At 39.4% G+C, this 14,144-nt stretch overlaps 1 protein-coding gene across 2 annotated transcripts in view; it reads right to left on the reverse strand.

Annotated features, from left to right (window-relative positions):
- Positions 1–14,144, reverse strand: part of LOC139940966 (exocyst complex component 4-like) — a 40,851-nt gene that overhangs the window by 10,614 nt on the left and 16,093 nt on the right. Inside the window, exons 13-20 of one of the 2 annotated variants that reach the window (XM_071937372.1) lie at positions 12,453–12,485; positions 8,887–9,032; positions 8,048–8,151; positions 7,036–7,248; positions 5,282–5,472; positions 4,069–4,176; positions 1,786–1,875; positions 147–293 (exon numbers count right to left, since the gene is read on the reverse strand). In XM_071937372.1, the coding sequence (XP_071793473.1) occupies positions 147–293; positions 1,786–1,875; positions 4,069–4,176; positions 5,282–5,472; positions 7,036–7,248; positions 8,048–8,151; positions 8,887–9,032; positions 12,453–12,485 (1,032 nt within the window). The remainder of the gene's footprint in view (positions 1–146; positions 294–1,785; positions 1,876–4,068; positions 4,177–5,281; positions 5,473–7,035; positions 7,249–8,047; positions 8,152–8,886; positions 9,033–12,452; positions 12,486–14,144) is intronic. The other variant, XM_071937373.1, reaches the window with a different exon arrangement.

The following is a 14,144-nucleotide window of genomic DNA, read 5'->3' on the forward strand; positions in this document are numbered from 1 at the left end:
ACCTTTATGGTTTTATGCTAGTCTCAAGTCAACAAAGTTGGAGTGTCACTGAATCGGACAGCGCCATCATATCAAAACATGACCACTGTCTGCAACTAATTTGACAGCTCTACCAATCTTGGATAACACCTTGAAACGTAACATACCTGTTTAGCCACAGGGAGAAGGTAGTAGAAGCAATGCAGTCTCAGCTCAAGATGAAGAACTAACAGACAGATATCGGCCAGCTCTTTAAACTCCTTGGCTTGTGAGATGAGGGTATGAAGGAGGCTGTCTTCAACTGCAGGGATCTCCTATAAGACAAAGACAACACATAATAGCAAGATGAATACCATGAGATGAGGGTATGAAGGAGGCTGTCTTCAACTGCAGGGATCTCCTATAAGACAAAGACAACACAAAACAGCAAGATGAATACCATGAGATGAGGGTATGAAGGAGACTGTTATCAACTGCAGGGATCTCCTATAAGACAAAGACAACACATAATAGCAAGATGAATACCATGAGATGAGGGTATGAAGGAGGCTGTCTTCAACTGCAGGGATCTCCTATAAGATAAAGACAACACATAATAGCAAGATGACATACCATGAACTGGCGGTCATCAAACGACACTACTCGTCTTATTGAAAACAAAGTAAATCACAGATCTCTTGCTTCAGCTGCTGAAAAATCCTTCTCATTTGCCGCCCCTAAACTTTGGAAAAGTCTCCCCCCCCCATCGCGCTCTGCTGGTTCACTTCATTATTTTCATGAATCTGAAACCACACCTGTTCTCACAATGATTGTTTGGCTGTTTATGATTTTAACTTGCATTTTTGTTCATCGTTTATTTGTTTCTCTGTTTCATTACAAACCGCTGTGGTCTTGATGAAATGGCGGTATATAAAAATATTTTTGTATGTAAGTAGGTTTGTATGTATGACTCTGGAATGTACCGAGTATAAACCCCTTGCACAATGTGCAGTGCACTCACATGCGCCTATCTTGTCCAACATTTTGGGATTCTAAATCGTGCACAAAGAAAACGCATACAAAATTTGACACCCAAAATGATGGAAATGGTACACTCGCATTGTTCGGAGGTGCGTTCCCATTGTGAAAGGGATCTATAAAACTTAATAGACCCCCTTGCATAACACGAAATGCTACCAGGTAAGCTGAGGTCACGCCAAATTTAAACGAACAGACAACAGCCATTGTCAAATGATCTGCTTCCTTTTGGCCTCGGGGTGGCGCTTCTTGAGAGTGTGACGTCATATGCAAGGGGTCTGTACAGTGCTTAAAAGAGCACAATGCCTACGGATTTGGATCTTGAGGCTGTCAAAAGAGTTTGTTTCGAAGTGAATATAGTTGGAAGATATTTTTAATTCAAACATAATAATTCACACAAATATCCCTTGAAATTTTTTTTTGTGTGCAACTTCATGACAGAACATTATTTCCAAATATTTTACTCCACAAAAATAATTCAATTCAATTCAATTCAATTCAATTCAATTTTGTATTAGTCCTACCATGGAGGAAATTTATTTTGAATACATGCAATACAGACAAAATTAATAATACACAAAATTAATAATACACAATCATAAATTAACTACTGGAAATACGTAATATTAATTAATCAGAGAAAACTAGATAATAAACCACAATGGAATCATACTGAAAACAACAGTATGGCTGAATGACTGACTTTCCAATACCTTTTGATATAAAAACCCAAACAAATTTGAAGAAAAACACTGAATATAAAATAGCACAGTCAGGTTTTATACTTACTATGGTTTGGCCTCCTGGGGTCATTAACATGTTAATTCCACTGCTTGGCAAACTACCAGCGAACATTCGTATACCACTTGAAAACCACTCCTAAGAGAAAGAAGGACAAATAAGAAGAAAAAACAAATTATGGAAATTCTGTACGATAAGAATATCTATCAATTTCAAGGCTTAACGACAATGGACACTATTGGTAATTGTCAAAGACCAGTCTTCTCACTTGGTGTATCTCAACAAATGCATAAAATAACAAACCTGTGAAAATTTGAGCTCAATTGGTCGTCGAGAGTTGCGAGGTACATTTGTGTAACTATGAAAGAAAAAACACTCTTGTCACACGAAGTTGTGTGCTTTCACATGCTTGATTTTGAGACCTCAAATTCTAAATGTAAGGTCTCGAAATCAAACTCATGGAAAATTACTTCTTTCTCGAAAACTACTTCAATTCAGAGGGAGCCGTTTCTCACAATGTTTTATACTAGCATCTTGTAAAGCATTACATGGTGCTATCAGAATTAGGTCTCATAATTCAAACGTAGTCCCACAATCTAGCAGGAAATACTGTATGTTACAGCGCCAGGAGCATCACTGGGTGACGGACATGTGCGCTTTATAAGAAGCCACAATTATTATTATTATTGTTATCAACCTCTCCCCATTACTCACTACCAAGTAAGGTTTTATGGTAATAATTATATTGAGTAATTACCAATAGCGTCCACTGCCTTTAAGCCCAGTTCAAGGGAATTTTGATGTCACAGGGGTGTTTTCGCAGCAAATGTTTCGCAGGAGTTGAACACAGTTCAGTTCAAATTATTTGAGCTAGTCGAATTATTCATTGCGAATTTGTGACTTCAAAATTTGTATCGCATTCGCATTATTAATTTAAGCCTATTTTGCTTAATCAGAGGCATGCTTGTTGCCTTGTGGGTAAAGCACTTGTCTCTCACCACTGCGGCCCTGGTTCAATATCCGGCTGAGGCCATATGTGAGTATAGTTGGTGCTCTCTTATGCTACGAGAGTGTTTGTCCAGGGGTGGATTTCACAAAGAGTTAGGACTAGTCTTATCTCGAGTTAGGACCAGTTACTCGTCCTAACTTAGGACTATCCATGCAATTTGTATATCTCCTAGGACTAGTCCTAAGTTAGGACTAGTCCTAACTCTTTGTGAAATCGACCCCAGGCCCAATTTTCCTCCCTCTGGAAAGGAAGTCAAACACTTTGATCACAGGCTGCGCTCCATGGTCAAATATGAGTCAATTTGGCTACCAAAGGCATGACTGCCACTCAAATAATGTAGATGCGCTCTCAAATTATAATTAAGTAGTACCAGTGTTGTAGCTACGATGGGTGGTGCCGGGCGGGCCTGCCTAAAACTAACAAACTTCGCCCAGCACTCTGAGCAAAAGACACTGTGTCGCCCAGCACACACTTCCCCCAAATTGCACTTCAGCAATGATGGCCCCATATCTAAACCGCTTGCCCTTGGTGGACTAAATTGAATTTAGAGCCCACCACTAAAATTGGTCTAGCTACGACACTGTGTGGAGGTTGATGTTGTTTTGGTTAGCCTTTGAAGCATTACTGCATCCTGGGCTGTATACTGCTCAGATTAACGGAATGTTATTGGTGTAATGACAAAGGACCACTGTGAATGAACATCAGCTCCATGTCCCATCCAAAAGACAAAGCATTTATAGTAAAGAGTCTTGCTCTCAAGTGCCTTGACCGGGACTCGAACCCACACTGCTGATCAGAAACACAAGAGTTTAAGTCTAGCAATCTCTGAATAACAGGGTCTGCCCTACCAGCCTACAATCCCGGCCAAAATGCTTGACATTATACATGTCTCCTGACGATAACTAGAGCAAGCTAGTCGAAACGTTGAGACCAACCCAAGAACTGACTCCGCGGTAGTACAGTTAAATACGATCCTATAAGCTAAAGTAGTAGTCCCAGCCTATTTCTATACCATCCGCCCAGGTATTAGTTAATAAGCAGGACAGTTCTTTTCAGAACTGAGAAGTTTCCCGAACTTCCGATTATCTACTCCACGGCAGTAGAATAAAGCAAGACAGTTCTCTAAGAACAAACTCTACCTGGCAAGTAGATACACACATGGTGTTACCGCAAACCAAATATTTATTATACATAACCATTACCGTTCCCCGCTCAATGAGGAAGTGCATACCCCGCAATGAGAGCCGACATTGAACAGGGCTAGGGGCAGAGGCCTACTAAGATATGGGTTTTAGGTTTTAGCTAAGAGGGTTTACACTCACCAAGCTTTCATGGAGATTGGCAAGAAGCTTAAGGGATGGTATGTCACACAGCACCTCATGACCCTGCAGTAATTTATCCCCAAGGTTGGTCACGAGAAGCTCTGACTCCTGCAATAGTGAGAGGAAAATAATACAAGAAACATTAACTGTTGCAAACTTCTTAGCAACCAAAAGGACCTGGGTACCAATTTCATAGAGCTGCTTAAGCACAAAAATATTGCTTAACAGATTTCTGCTAAGCAGAAATGAGCAGGATATCGGTCACAAATTGTACATGTGACATGGTAGTATGGCTTGTAACTTTTTATGCTAAGCTACTTTTTGTGCTCTCTGAGCAGCTTATTTTAAGCACACTTGCCATTCTAGAGCAGATGTCTTACCAACAGACCACCAAGAGAGTAGCTGGCTACCACATGCAATGTGGTAATACGACATTCAACTCGAGTTACAGCTACATTAAAGGAACTGGACACTATTGGTAATCTTCAAAATAAAAGTAATCTAAAAAAATTACTCGGTAAAGAGCAATGGAAAGCTGCTTATAGTATACAATATTGTAAGAAACGGCTCCCTAAAAAAAAAAAAAGTAGTTTCTGAGAAAGTGTGGGAAATTTCTCACTCAAATAATAAAAGACTTTAGCTGAAGCCTTTTGTAATGTATCTTAAAGCACACAAAGTAATCCAACAAGGGTGTTTTTCTTTCGTTATTTCTCTTGCAAACTCGATGACCAAATGAGCCAAAATTTTCACAGGTTTGTTACATATGCATATGTTGGGATACATCAAGTGAGAATACTGATCCTTTGACAGGAAACAAAGGCGTCCAGTGCCTTTAAAGGATTTGGCTACTTTTTCAAAATGTCCAAAGATTTACATTAAACTTACAGGGTTTGAAGATAATGATATTGGAAAGCTTCCCTTCAAATCTTACCTACTGAGGTGCTGTAGTTTTTGAGAAATGAGTAAAACAATGTCATGAAAATACAGTTGTAAATGCTTAAACTAATTTTCGTCTCATGAGACCAAAATTATTTTCATGACATTGTTTTACTCACTTCTCAAAAACTACAGCACCTCAGCACGTAATATTTTCAGGGAAGCTTTCTACTATCATTATCTTCAAACTGTGTAAGTTTAGTGTAAATCTGTGGACATTGTGTTTTTTGTCCTACAAAAAGTACATAAACCCTTTAATGTTGAATTCCTCCGTTACCTTTGCATTTCTCTCTCTGATGTCTTCGATGGTCTCCAGCACGGTGCTGTCTTTACCATCTTTGCCTTGCTTACTTAGTGCCTGTAGGTTAGCCCAGTTAGGCAGCAGTCTCAGGCACTGGTTGATATCCTCATCTTTGACCCAGCTAGCACTCACAATGCGTTTATCTTCAGACTCTGGCTGCACCAAACCTTGATAGCAAAGAAAGATATAACCATATCAATGCAGAGCTGCTATAAATGTGATAGGCTCTACAAAAATGAGTTGCCTGTCTCACAACCCACTTTCCAGTACAGGGCTGTTGAGTAATGTGATGGTTTATGCTTCTTTAGGGTCTATATTTTGAATAAAACATGTTCTTTTTGTTCATCCCCTATATTTTTATCAAAGGCAGTGGGTACTATTGGTATTTGTCAAAGACCAGTCTTCTCACTTGGTGTATCTCATCATATACATAAAATAACAAACCTGTGAAAATTTGAGCTCAATCGGTCATCGAAGTTGCGAGGTAGTTATGAAAGGAAAAAACACCCTTGTCGCACAAAGTTGTGTGCGTTTAGATGGTTGATTTTGAGACCTCAAGTTCTAAATCTGAGGTATCGAAATCAAAGTCGTGAAAAATTACTTCTTTCTCGAAAACTATGGCACTTCAGAGGGAGTCGATTCTCACAATGTTTTATACCATCAACCTCTCCCCATTACGCGTTACCAAGTAAGGTTTTATGCTAATAATTATTTTGAGTAATTACCGATAGTGTCCACTGCCTTTAAACGGGCTGTTTCCCCAGTATGGGTTATTTTCAGGTTGTGACATAATCTATTCTTCAAAAGCTCATAACTTTTGAACCAAACATCACACAAGTGTGTAAGATGTGTCAAAATGAAGCTTGCTGTATGCTCTTTTCAGCTATGTATAAAACCCAATAAGTCAAATTTCCCCTTGTGGCTCATCAAATGTTTGCAACAAAACGATTTCTGTATCCTACTGCCATTTTCCATCAGAACATGAACAGATTGGTTTGAGAACAATAAACCTTGTGTCAAGTAATGTGGTTTTGTAAAAATACATCAGTTTTTATGCTCCAAAATTTTAATCTGAGAAGCCCTATTGCAATACTAATTTTGGTTGTTTACCCAAACACCGATGTGTGTTAAGTACTGTACACTCAGTACTTTCCCGAGTCCTGTGAACAAATATCACAGGTATGTTAGTCGGGTGGGATTCAAACTCTTGACCCTTGCAATTCTAGAGCAGTTAGAACAGTTTGAATCCTAAACATAGGATTCTAACTGCCTCTAGCTACCAGGCAACCTCGGTAGTCTAGTTGGTAAGACACTGCTCTAGAATTGCAAGGGTCAAGGGTTCGAATCCCACCCAAGTAACATGCCTGTGATATGTGTTCACAGGACTCGGGAAAGTACTGAGTATACAGTGCTAACACACATCGGTGTATGGGTAAAAAAACAAAACTAATATTCTTTATCCCTGATGCAAATTTAACACCTATTGCAGTAACGCTTAACAGTTTGTGTATTCCTATTAGGGATTATTCCATCTGCGTGGAAATATTCGCTCTGGATTTTCGGCTATATCTCGAAAACGAGACCACCTTTTGAGAAGAAACTTTCACACGTTAGTTTTATTGTATGTATCTACATTTATATAGGATTAAGACAATCAAATGGTTACAAAACCAAAGGTATTCTTTGCCTTTAAGACAGAAACAAGGATAATAAACAGAAGTTTCATTCACCTCTGTAAATAGCATAACACGTATCCTTGTACTCTTGGAGTATGTTACAGATCATATTCAGGAATTGATCAGCATAGGTGGGCAGGTCTATCATGAGTTGTCTAAGATCTGAGATGGCTCGATCAATGATGACCGTGCTGTTAAGGAGAGGGCGTGGTGCGCTGACGGACTTCTGGACTACGCTGTCCACTAGTGACTTAAGGGCATCGTTGCCTGCAGACAAGGACAGGACAGGGCGCATAAAGAATGTAAGAACACAAAACTGCTCAGCATAAAAAACTTTTGCTTCGCACAATACATGTAGGTTACCAGACACTTAAAAGGGCATTGTTGCCTGCAGACCAGGAAAGAACAGAAAACAATGTAAAGTTTAAAGACCTGCTTGAACAAAAATTTCAAGTCGTAAACTTTTCTGAAATTCACTTAAAATGTTTTAAAAGAATGGGAAATCGAGTCATATGACTATAAAAAGATTTCAATTGTGTTACGTAATCACTCTCAAGAATGTCATCTCTGGGAGCTCCAATTTGTAAAGCCGCTTTGATGCAGCGTGGAGGCATAACAAAGCAAGCTCCCAGAGATGACGTCAGCGGCATTGTGCTTTGGCGCGCGCTCTCAACGGCAGAAGTGTTTTTAGTTCTTTAAAACCTTTAGGTTGGGGCCTGATTTTTTAGTCGATAATTAGGAAAAATTCAGAAGTGTACAAATATCAAAATTACATTAAAATGGTGAACAGGTGCATTATAAACAAGTTAGAATACCATTTTTTGAGAAAAGCATTATTTTTTGAGAAAAGCATGGACAGAGATAAACTGTTTTGCCCTAAAACGTGATGAAAGTGTAAAAAGAAGCGGAGATAGGACATGTTATATTCCCACCTATATGTAGTTTACCGATGAAACTTTGAAATCTTAAAATGCTATTCTGAAATGGCAGGGCCGAGTGATGCAACAATGCAAATCGATGGCAGTATGAAACCCACAGGCTTGAATCGAGTCTAGTTCTAGATTACCTTTAGTCGCAGTATGTAGATTGGTTTCAATTTCAGACAGTAGGTGACCAAGGAAGATGTCTTTGACGTAATCACTGATAAACTCATGAAGTGTACAATGGCGTCTGCAAGAAGAATGTCAACACTTTGGATCAATGGACATTTTGGGGCAAAATCATACAATGTTTGTAAGTATTCAATACAAATTTACTCAGTCAGTTTCCCTTGTGGATAATTACTTGAATTGTTTTCAAACATATTGATTTCACAGATTACAAAAGTATAAACTGAAAACATCATCAATGGGCTGTGCAAGTTTCGCACCTATTTGAGCATTAGGATCCGATGAAGTGAGCAAGATTTGTTTCTGTCACTCGTTAAAGCGGCCAAAGTGGTTCAAAAACATTTCAAATACGTGGGAGATTGGCACAGTCTATGGTCCCCATTCAAATACTTCACCCAGTGCAAGATGTGTGGCTCTTAAAGATGCTATGTCAGATTTTTGGCCCCAAACATTAAAAAATATTTTTTTTTTGAGTGAATGGTTTTTCAAAGAGTATCACTTTTAATGGTCAGGAACCATGACAAAATTTTAAAACGTTTCTTATAAAACACATAATTGGTCAAGTGATATATTATCAGGATCCCGACGAAAACTAATTTTGAGCACTTTACTTCACTGCTATTAATAATTGGCGGACTTTTTCGAGCAATGGCTCAAATGAAAGCTTGTAACTTTCTCGACCACCCATTGAATTTAAAATCAAAATTTTGGGGTCAAATCGGCCAAAAATCTAACATAGCATCTTTAAATATAGGAATGGGCTAAGTAAAGGATCCAAACTTGATCTAAATCTTACCCGTCAGGTAAGCTCATAGCAATCTCAATGTCCTTGATGAAGCTGTTAAGTGGCTTGAAGATGAGAGTGATGTTCTTGACACTGGGTTTGCAGACCATCGGAGCTTCCTCCCCCTCCTTCTCGTCCTCTGTCTGGAATGTTCCATCCTAAAATAGGGGAGGAATGGCATCGCTTTAGCCTTTAACCCCTTTGACATTATATATATATTATAAAACAAATTCTTACAATAACCGTATCAATGCGCTTTACATTAGTGCCCTGGTCATAGGGCCAATAACATCCCTTTTTAATGTTTCTCAGCTCCCTAGGGAGTATACAGCCCTGAGCTGCCTATAAGGCGCTTGTGGCTTTTTCATACACAATATCAACCTCTACCCTCGCAGGTACCCATTTATACCCCTCGGTGAAGAGAAGCAATTATAGTAAAGTATCTTGCTCAAGGACACAAGTGTCACGACCAGGATTCGAACCCATACTCCGCTGAATCAGCACCAGAACTTGAATTCAATGCTCTTAACCACTCGGAAGTGACACTCTACAACACATGACATTATGGGCTTAGGAATCTGACTGGATACTTTCCAGTGAGCCAAACCTGTGGGTAGGACTGATATAGACCCCTAACAAACTGCACCTCGGAACAATAAGTGTCTAGCAGTTCCCCTTTTTTTGGAAGTCAATTCCTTTGTACACAATCTGGGGTGGATTTCACAAAGGTAGTCCTAACTTAGGACTAGTCCTAGGCAATGCTAAGAGATAGGACCAGTCCTAAGTAGGATGAGTTACTGGTCCTAACTTAGGACTGGTCCTATCTCTTAGCATTGCCTAGGACTAGTCCTAAGTTAGGACTACCTTTGCGAAATCCACCCCTGACTTCCAAATTGACTCAAAAATGGCAGACAGGATGGGCATGTGCAGGTGCGTTTCACAAGAGGTCTGTTCCTAACACCTTGCCAATCATCATATAAATCCATCCAGCATTCCACATGTGATCTCAATGAGTGTGAATTACAGGAAGGCCATGTCCCAGTTGTCTGGCTTCAGCAATGGCTACGGCTGGTTCATCCAAACTGCCTATTCTTCAACGTTGACGCAGTAGCCAACAGCCATATGACCCTTATGGCAAAACAGCCTCACTCAAAAGATTTGGTTTCTTATTATGGGTGTGCTCGTTAAGCTTCCCTGGGTCGACTCGGTCTGCCCCCAGTGCGTTCGAATAGCTTTGACATCATTCCAGGGGCTTACCCGGGTCAGCCCCCAGTGCCCTGCTTGTGGCGGGGGTCACTTGAGGGCTGGCCCCAGGTCACCACGAGAGTGTGATCGTTCGATTAGCTCTTGTCAGGGGCTCACCCGAGTGAGCACTCCGGGTCGACCCAGGGAAGCTAAACGAACACACCCAATAAGATCAAGGTAAATTGAGGGAGTTTTTTCCATTTCAAAGTTTCAAAGGCATACTAGTATGGGTATGAAAAAAAGTGTATACCATGTTTTCCTCTGCCTCGGTTGACACTTTCATCCCATTTTATAGAAAACAGCTCATCTCTGTCTTGCTTTTCTCAAAATGTAATTTTTTAGAGTTAGGCTGTTTTACCATGGAAGGGTCACATACATGTAGCTGTAGTCGCTTGCTTCAGAGACAACCTAAACTACCGCATTCACCTGAATATGACCTCATACCTAATAAACCTGGTTTGATCTAGTAACATGCTAGTTATAAGGATTGAACTAGTTATGATAGTTAGAGAATGGATTGATAAGCAGTTTAACTATGGTTAAATTAGTTAAGACACGGGTATGATGACTACATGTATGTTACCATGCTCCGTCACCTGTGCTCTGCAAAATACCTCCAAGTTATATGAACTGTTGGTTATAAAACCCAAAACATGTGGGCCATGAAGCTACGTCCCGTGAATATAAATGATTTAAAGAAGATGTTTTGAAGTCCGTTCCCCGAAGCCTTTGGATGAATGTGACAAATTAATATCAATGTGAGTTAAGAGTACAACAAAATGATTGGTAAATCCGATTGTCATTATTATTATTACTATTATTATTATTATGTGTTTCTGGTAATGAAACGAAGGATGCCTCATAAGTGAACTTAATTGTGCAAAATTTGACTGCCAAATTGACTAAAAAAATTGCGAACAGGATGAGCGTGTGTAATCACTGTCAACCTCGCTACCATGGGCAGCGCGTCGTATCACGCTAGCTCTACGTACGTCTCTAACCCCTGGGAGGGAAACTTTGATCCGTGTCTTTGATTGGCTATCATATACGCGCAAAATATGAAACGCTGTGCGTCTTCAAAAAGCTCTATATGCCGAAACGCATGTGTATAAAGATGTACGTAATCATCACGCAACACTGAACGCCAAGGCAAGTTTATGACTTTTATTACCCACAGCGCATCCAGCCCCTGCGCGACTAACGCCCAACACAGGACTAATTGTAATATCCCATTTATTTTTAGATATTTTGAAGTCACACTTCCAGGGGTTATGATCGAGCAAGGCATGCTGGGAAAAAATGGCGCGACAAGATCGATCACCCCTGGGAACGAGGTTCAATCACTGTACATGTAGCTCGCAAGCCTGAAGAAACCTGTAGATAAGGGTGTTTGCTTTGTGAACCAGAAACACTGAGGTTAGCCCACTCTTCTATGATAAGTGTTCTGGGTTCTTTTAGATGCACTACAAATCCTAGTACATCTGAAGGACAAAGCATAATGGTAAAGCATCTTGCTCAAGGAAACAAGTGTCTTGACCGGGACTCAAAACTATGCTTTGCTAAACAGAAACACCAGGGCCCAATTTTATAGAGCTGCTAAGCACAAAAATTGGCGTAGAATGAAAATTTTCACGGGATATTCAGGATTTGCAAATGACAGCTGAATACCAGTAACTAGCAATATACACCAAATGGAAATTTGGTTGGAAATCCTGTTTTTATCAAGGAAGTCATTCCATGCTAAGCAAATTTTTGTGCTTAGCAGCTCTATGAAATTGGGCCCTGAGCTGGATTTTTTTTTTTAAATGTGATCCATCTTGTTTGTTTTACACATTAAGCGTGCTGTAACCAAATCTTCTGTTAGTTCTGCTACTTGTGTTGAGTTAGTAAGCTACAAAATGTTCCTTCTAACTAAAAAAGAAGTGATTATGGTTAATTTACAATCACCGTCTGGCACATCACCCAAGATGTCACCAAAGTATGTTCAGTTTCCTATGGTTTCCTCTACCGACCATCTGACTGAATTGAACCAGAGAGGGCGCTCACATCCCGATCATTTCTTCATAAAACGGCTAATTTCTGACAAATTATAGTAGCAGAAAACATTTTTTTTTTTCAGGCAACCTTCTAAAAAATATAACATGATGTAAGTGCTTGGTAGGTACATGTAGCTCCCTGCAGTTTTGCTAAGGATAATTTTGCTAAACATTGTACCCCGGCTAAGCAGCCTCGGATGTTTCGTCTTCCCGCCTACATTTGGTTCAATTCAATCACATACCGCAATATGAAACAAGACACTATTAATAAGTTCTAAGCTAAATATAAAATCAAACCTTGGCAGTTTCTTTTATCTTTGTTTTGCCGGCCTGTTTAGTTAACAAATTAAAAGCAAATAATAACGGAAAACAAATAAATTAAAAAGCAAAGTCACTGTTTGTTAACTTTTCAATGAAAAGAAAATACTGATGAAACAAAAAAGATTAGTGCTTAAGGTGACTTTTAAGCAGGTTTGACTACCTTTATATTTATGGGAAAAAAGTATGATTTGAGCTGATGGAGATACAATCTAGTAAATTTTGCAGTGACACAATGTATAAGTTAAATTTGAAACTTTGCATGGTGGAGATACAATCTAGTTTGCACTAACACCATGTTTGTGAGTGGGAATTTTAAACTTGGCATGGTGGAGATAAAATCGTAAAAAAGGTTTGCTGTAACTCTGTGTACATGGGTAAAATTTGACATTTGCATGGTGGAAATACAATCTAGTAAGGTTTGCAGTAACACCATGTACATGAGTAGGATTGCAAATTTGCATGGTGGAGATACAATCTAGTAAGGTTTGCAGTAACACCATGTACATGAGTAGGATTTGAAACTTTGCATGGTGGAGATACAATCTAGTAAGGTTTGCAGTAACACCATGTACATGAGTAGGATTTGAAACTTTGCATGGTGGAGATACAATCTAGTAAGGTTTGCGGTAACACCATGTACATGAGTAGGATTTGAAACTTTGCATGGTGGAGATACAATCTAGTAAGGTTTGCAGTAACACCATGTACATGAGTAGGATTTGAAACTTTGCATGGTGGAGATACAATCTAGTTAGGTTTGCAGTAACACCATGTACATGAGTAGGATTTGAAACTTTGCATGGTGGAGATACAATCTAGTAGGGTTTGCAGTAACACCATGTACATGAGTAGGATTTGCAACTTTGCATGGTGGCGATACAATCTAGTTAGGTTTGCAGTAACACCATGTACATGAGTAGGATTGCAACTTTGCATGGTGGAGATACAATCTAGTAGGGTTTGCAGTAACACCATGTACATGAGTAGGATTTGAAACTTTGCATGGTGGAGATACAATCTAGTAAGATTTGCAATAGCACCATGTACGTGAGTAGGGTTTGAACAATGTTTTATATCAACAGTTCCCCTTTGATCATTACCAAATAATTTTTATGCGAACAATTATTTTGAGTATTTATCAATAGTGTCCAAGTGCCTTAAACAAATTTCTTCGGTCTTCATGTGTCTGGGGGTTTTAAAGCCCTTTTCACATACAGTAGCACAAATTATAGCCAGGGTTCATTTTATAAAATTTAACAACCATGCTACAATTTAGCAAGGGACCCTTGCTAAATTGCTCTAGTGTGAAAGGGGCTGTAAGCCCTTTTCGCACAACCAAAATGTAGCCAGGGTCCCTTGCTACAAAAATTTACGAGCGTGGATTGTTTATTTGTTATCACTAAGCGTGACTGATTTTGTGAGCTTTCACACTGTAAAGTTAAAAAACTAACAACCATTGTGCGACATGAGAGTGATATGATGAATCGGTCATCCTAATCACCTTAATTGGGCAAAATAGTACTCACAATAGCATGCGCTGTATGGGCATTTTCACCTAGGACGTCGTTCAATAAACAAGGATTCCTTTCACACGATGATGTAGCCCATGTCCTTAGTCAAAACTTCCGCTAGTGTAAGATTTTGTCGTAGGTCCTGACCTCCGACAAA

The sequence above is a fragment of the Asterias amurensis genome, chromosome 8, assembly GCF_032118995.1.
Source record: "Asterias amurensis chromosome 8, ASM3211899v1".
NCBI classification, from domain to species: domain Eukaryota; kingdom Metazoa; phylum Echinodermata; class Asteroidea; order Forcipulatida; family Asteriidae; genus Asterias; species Asterias amurensis.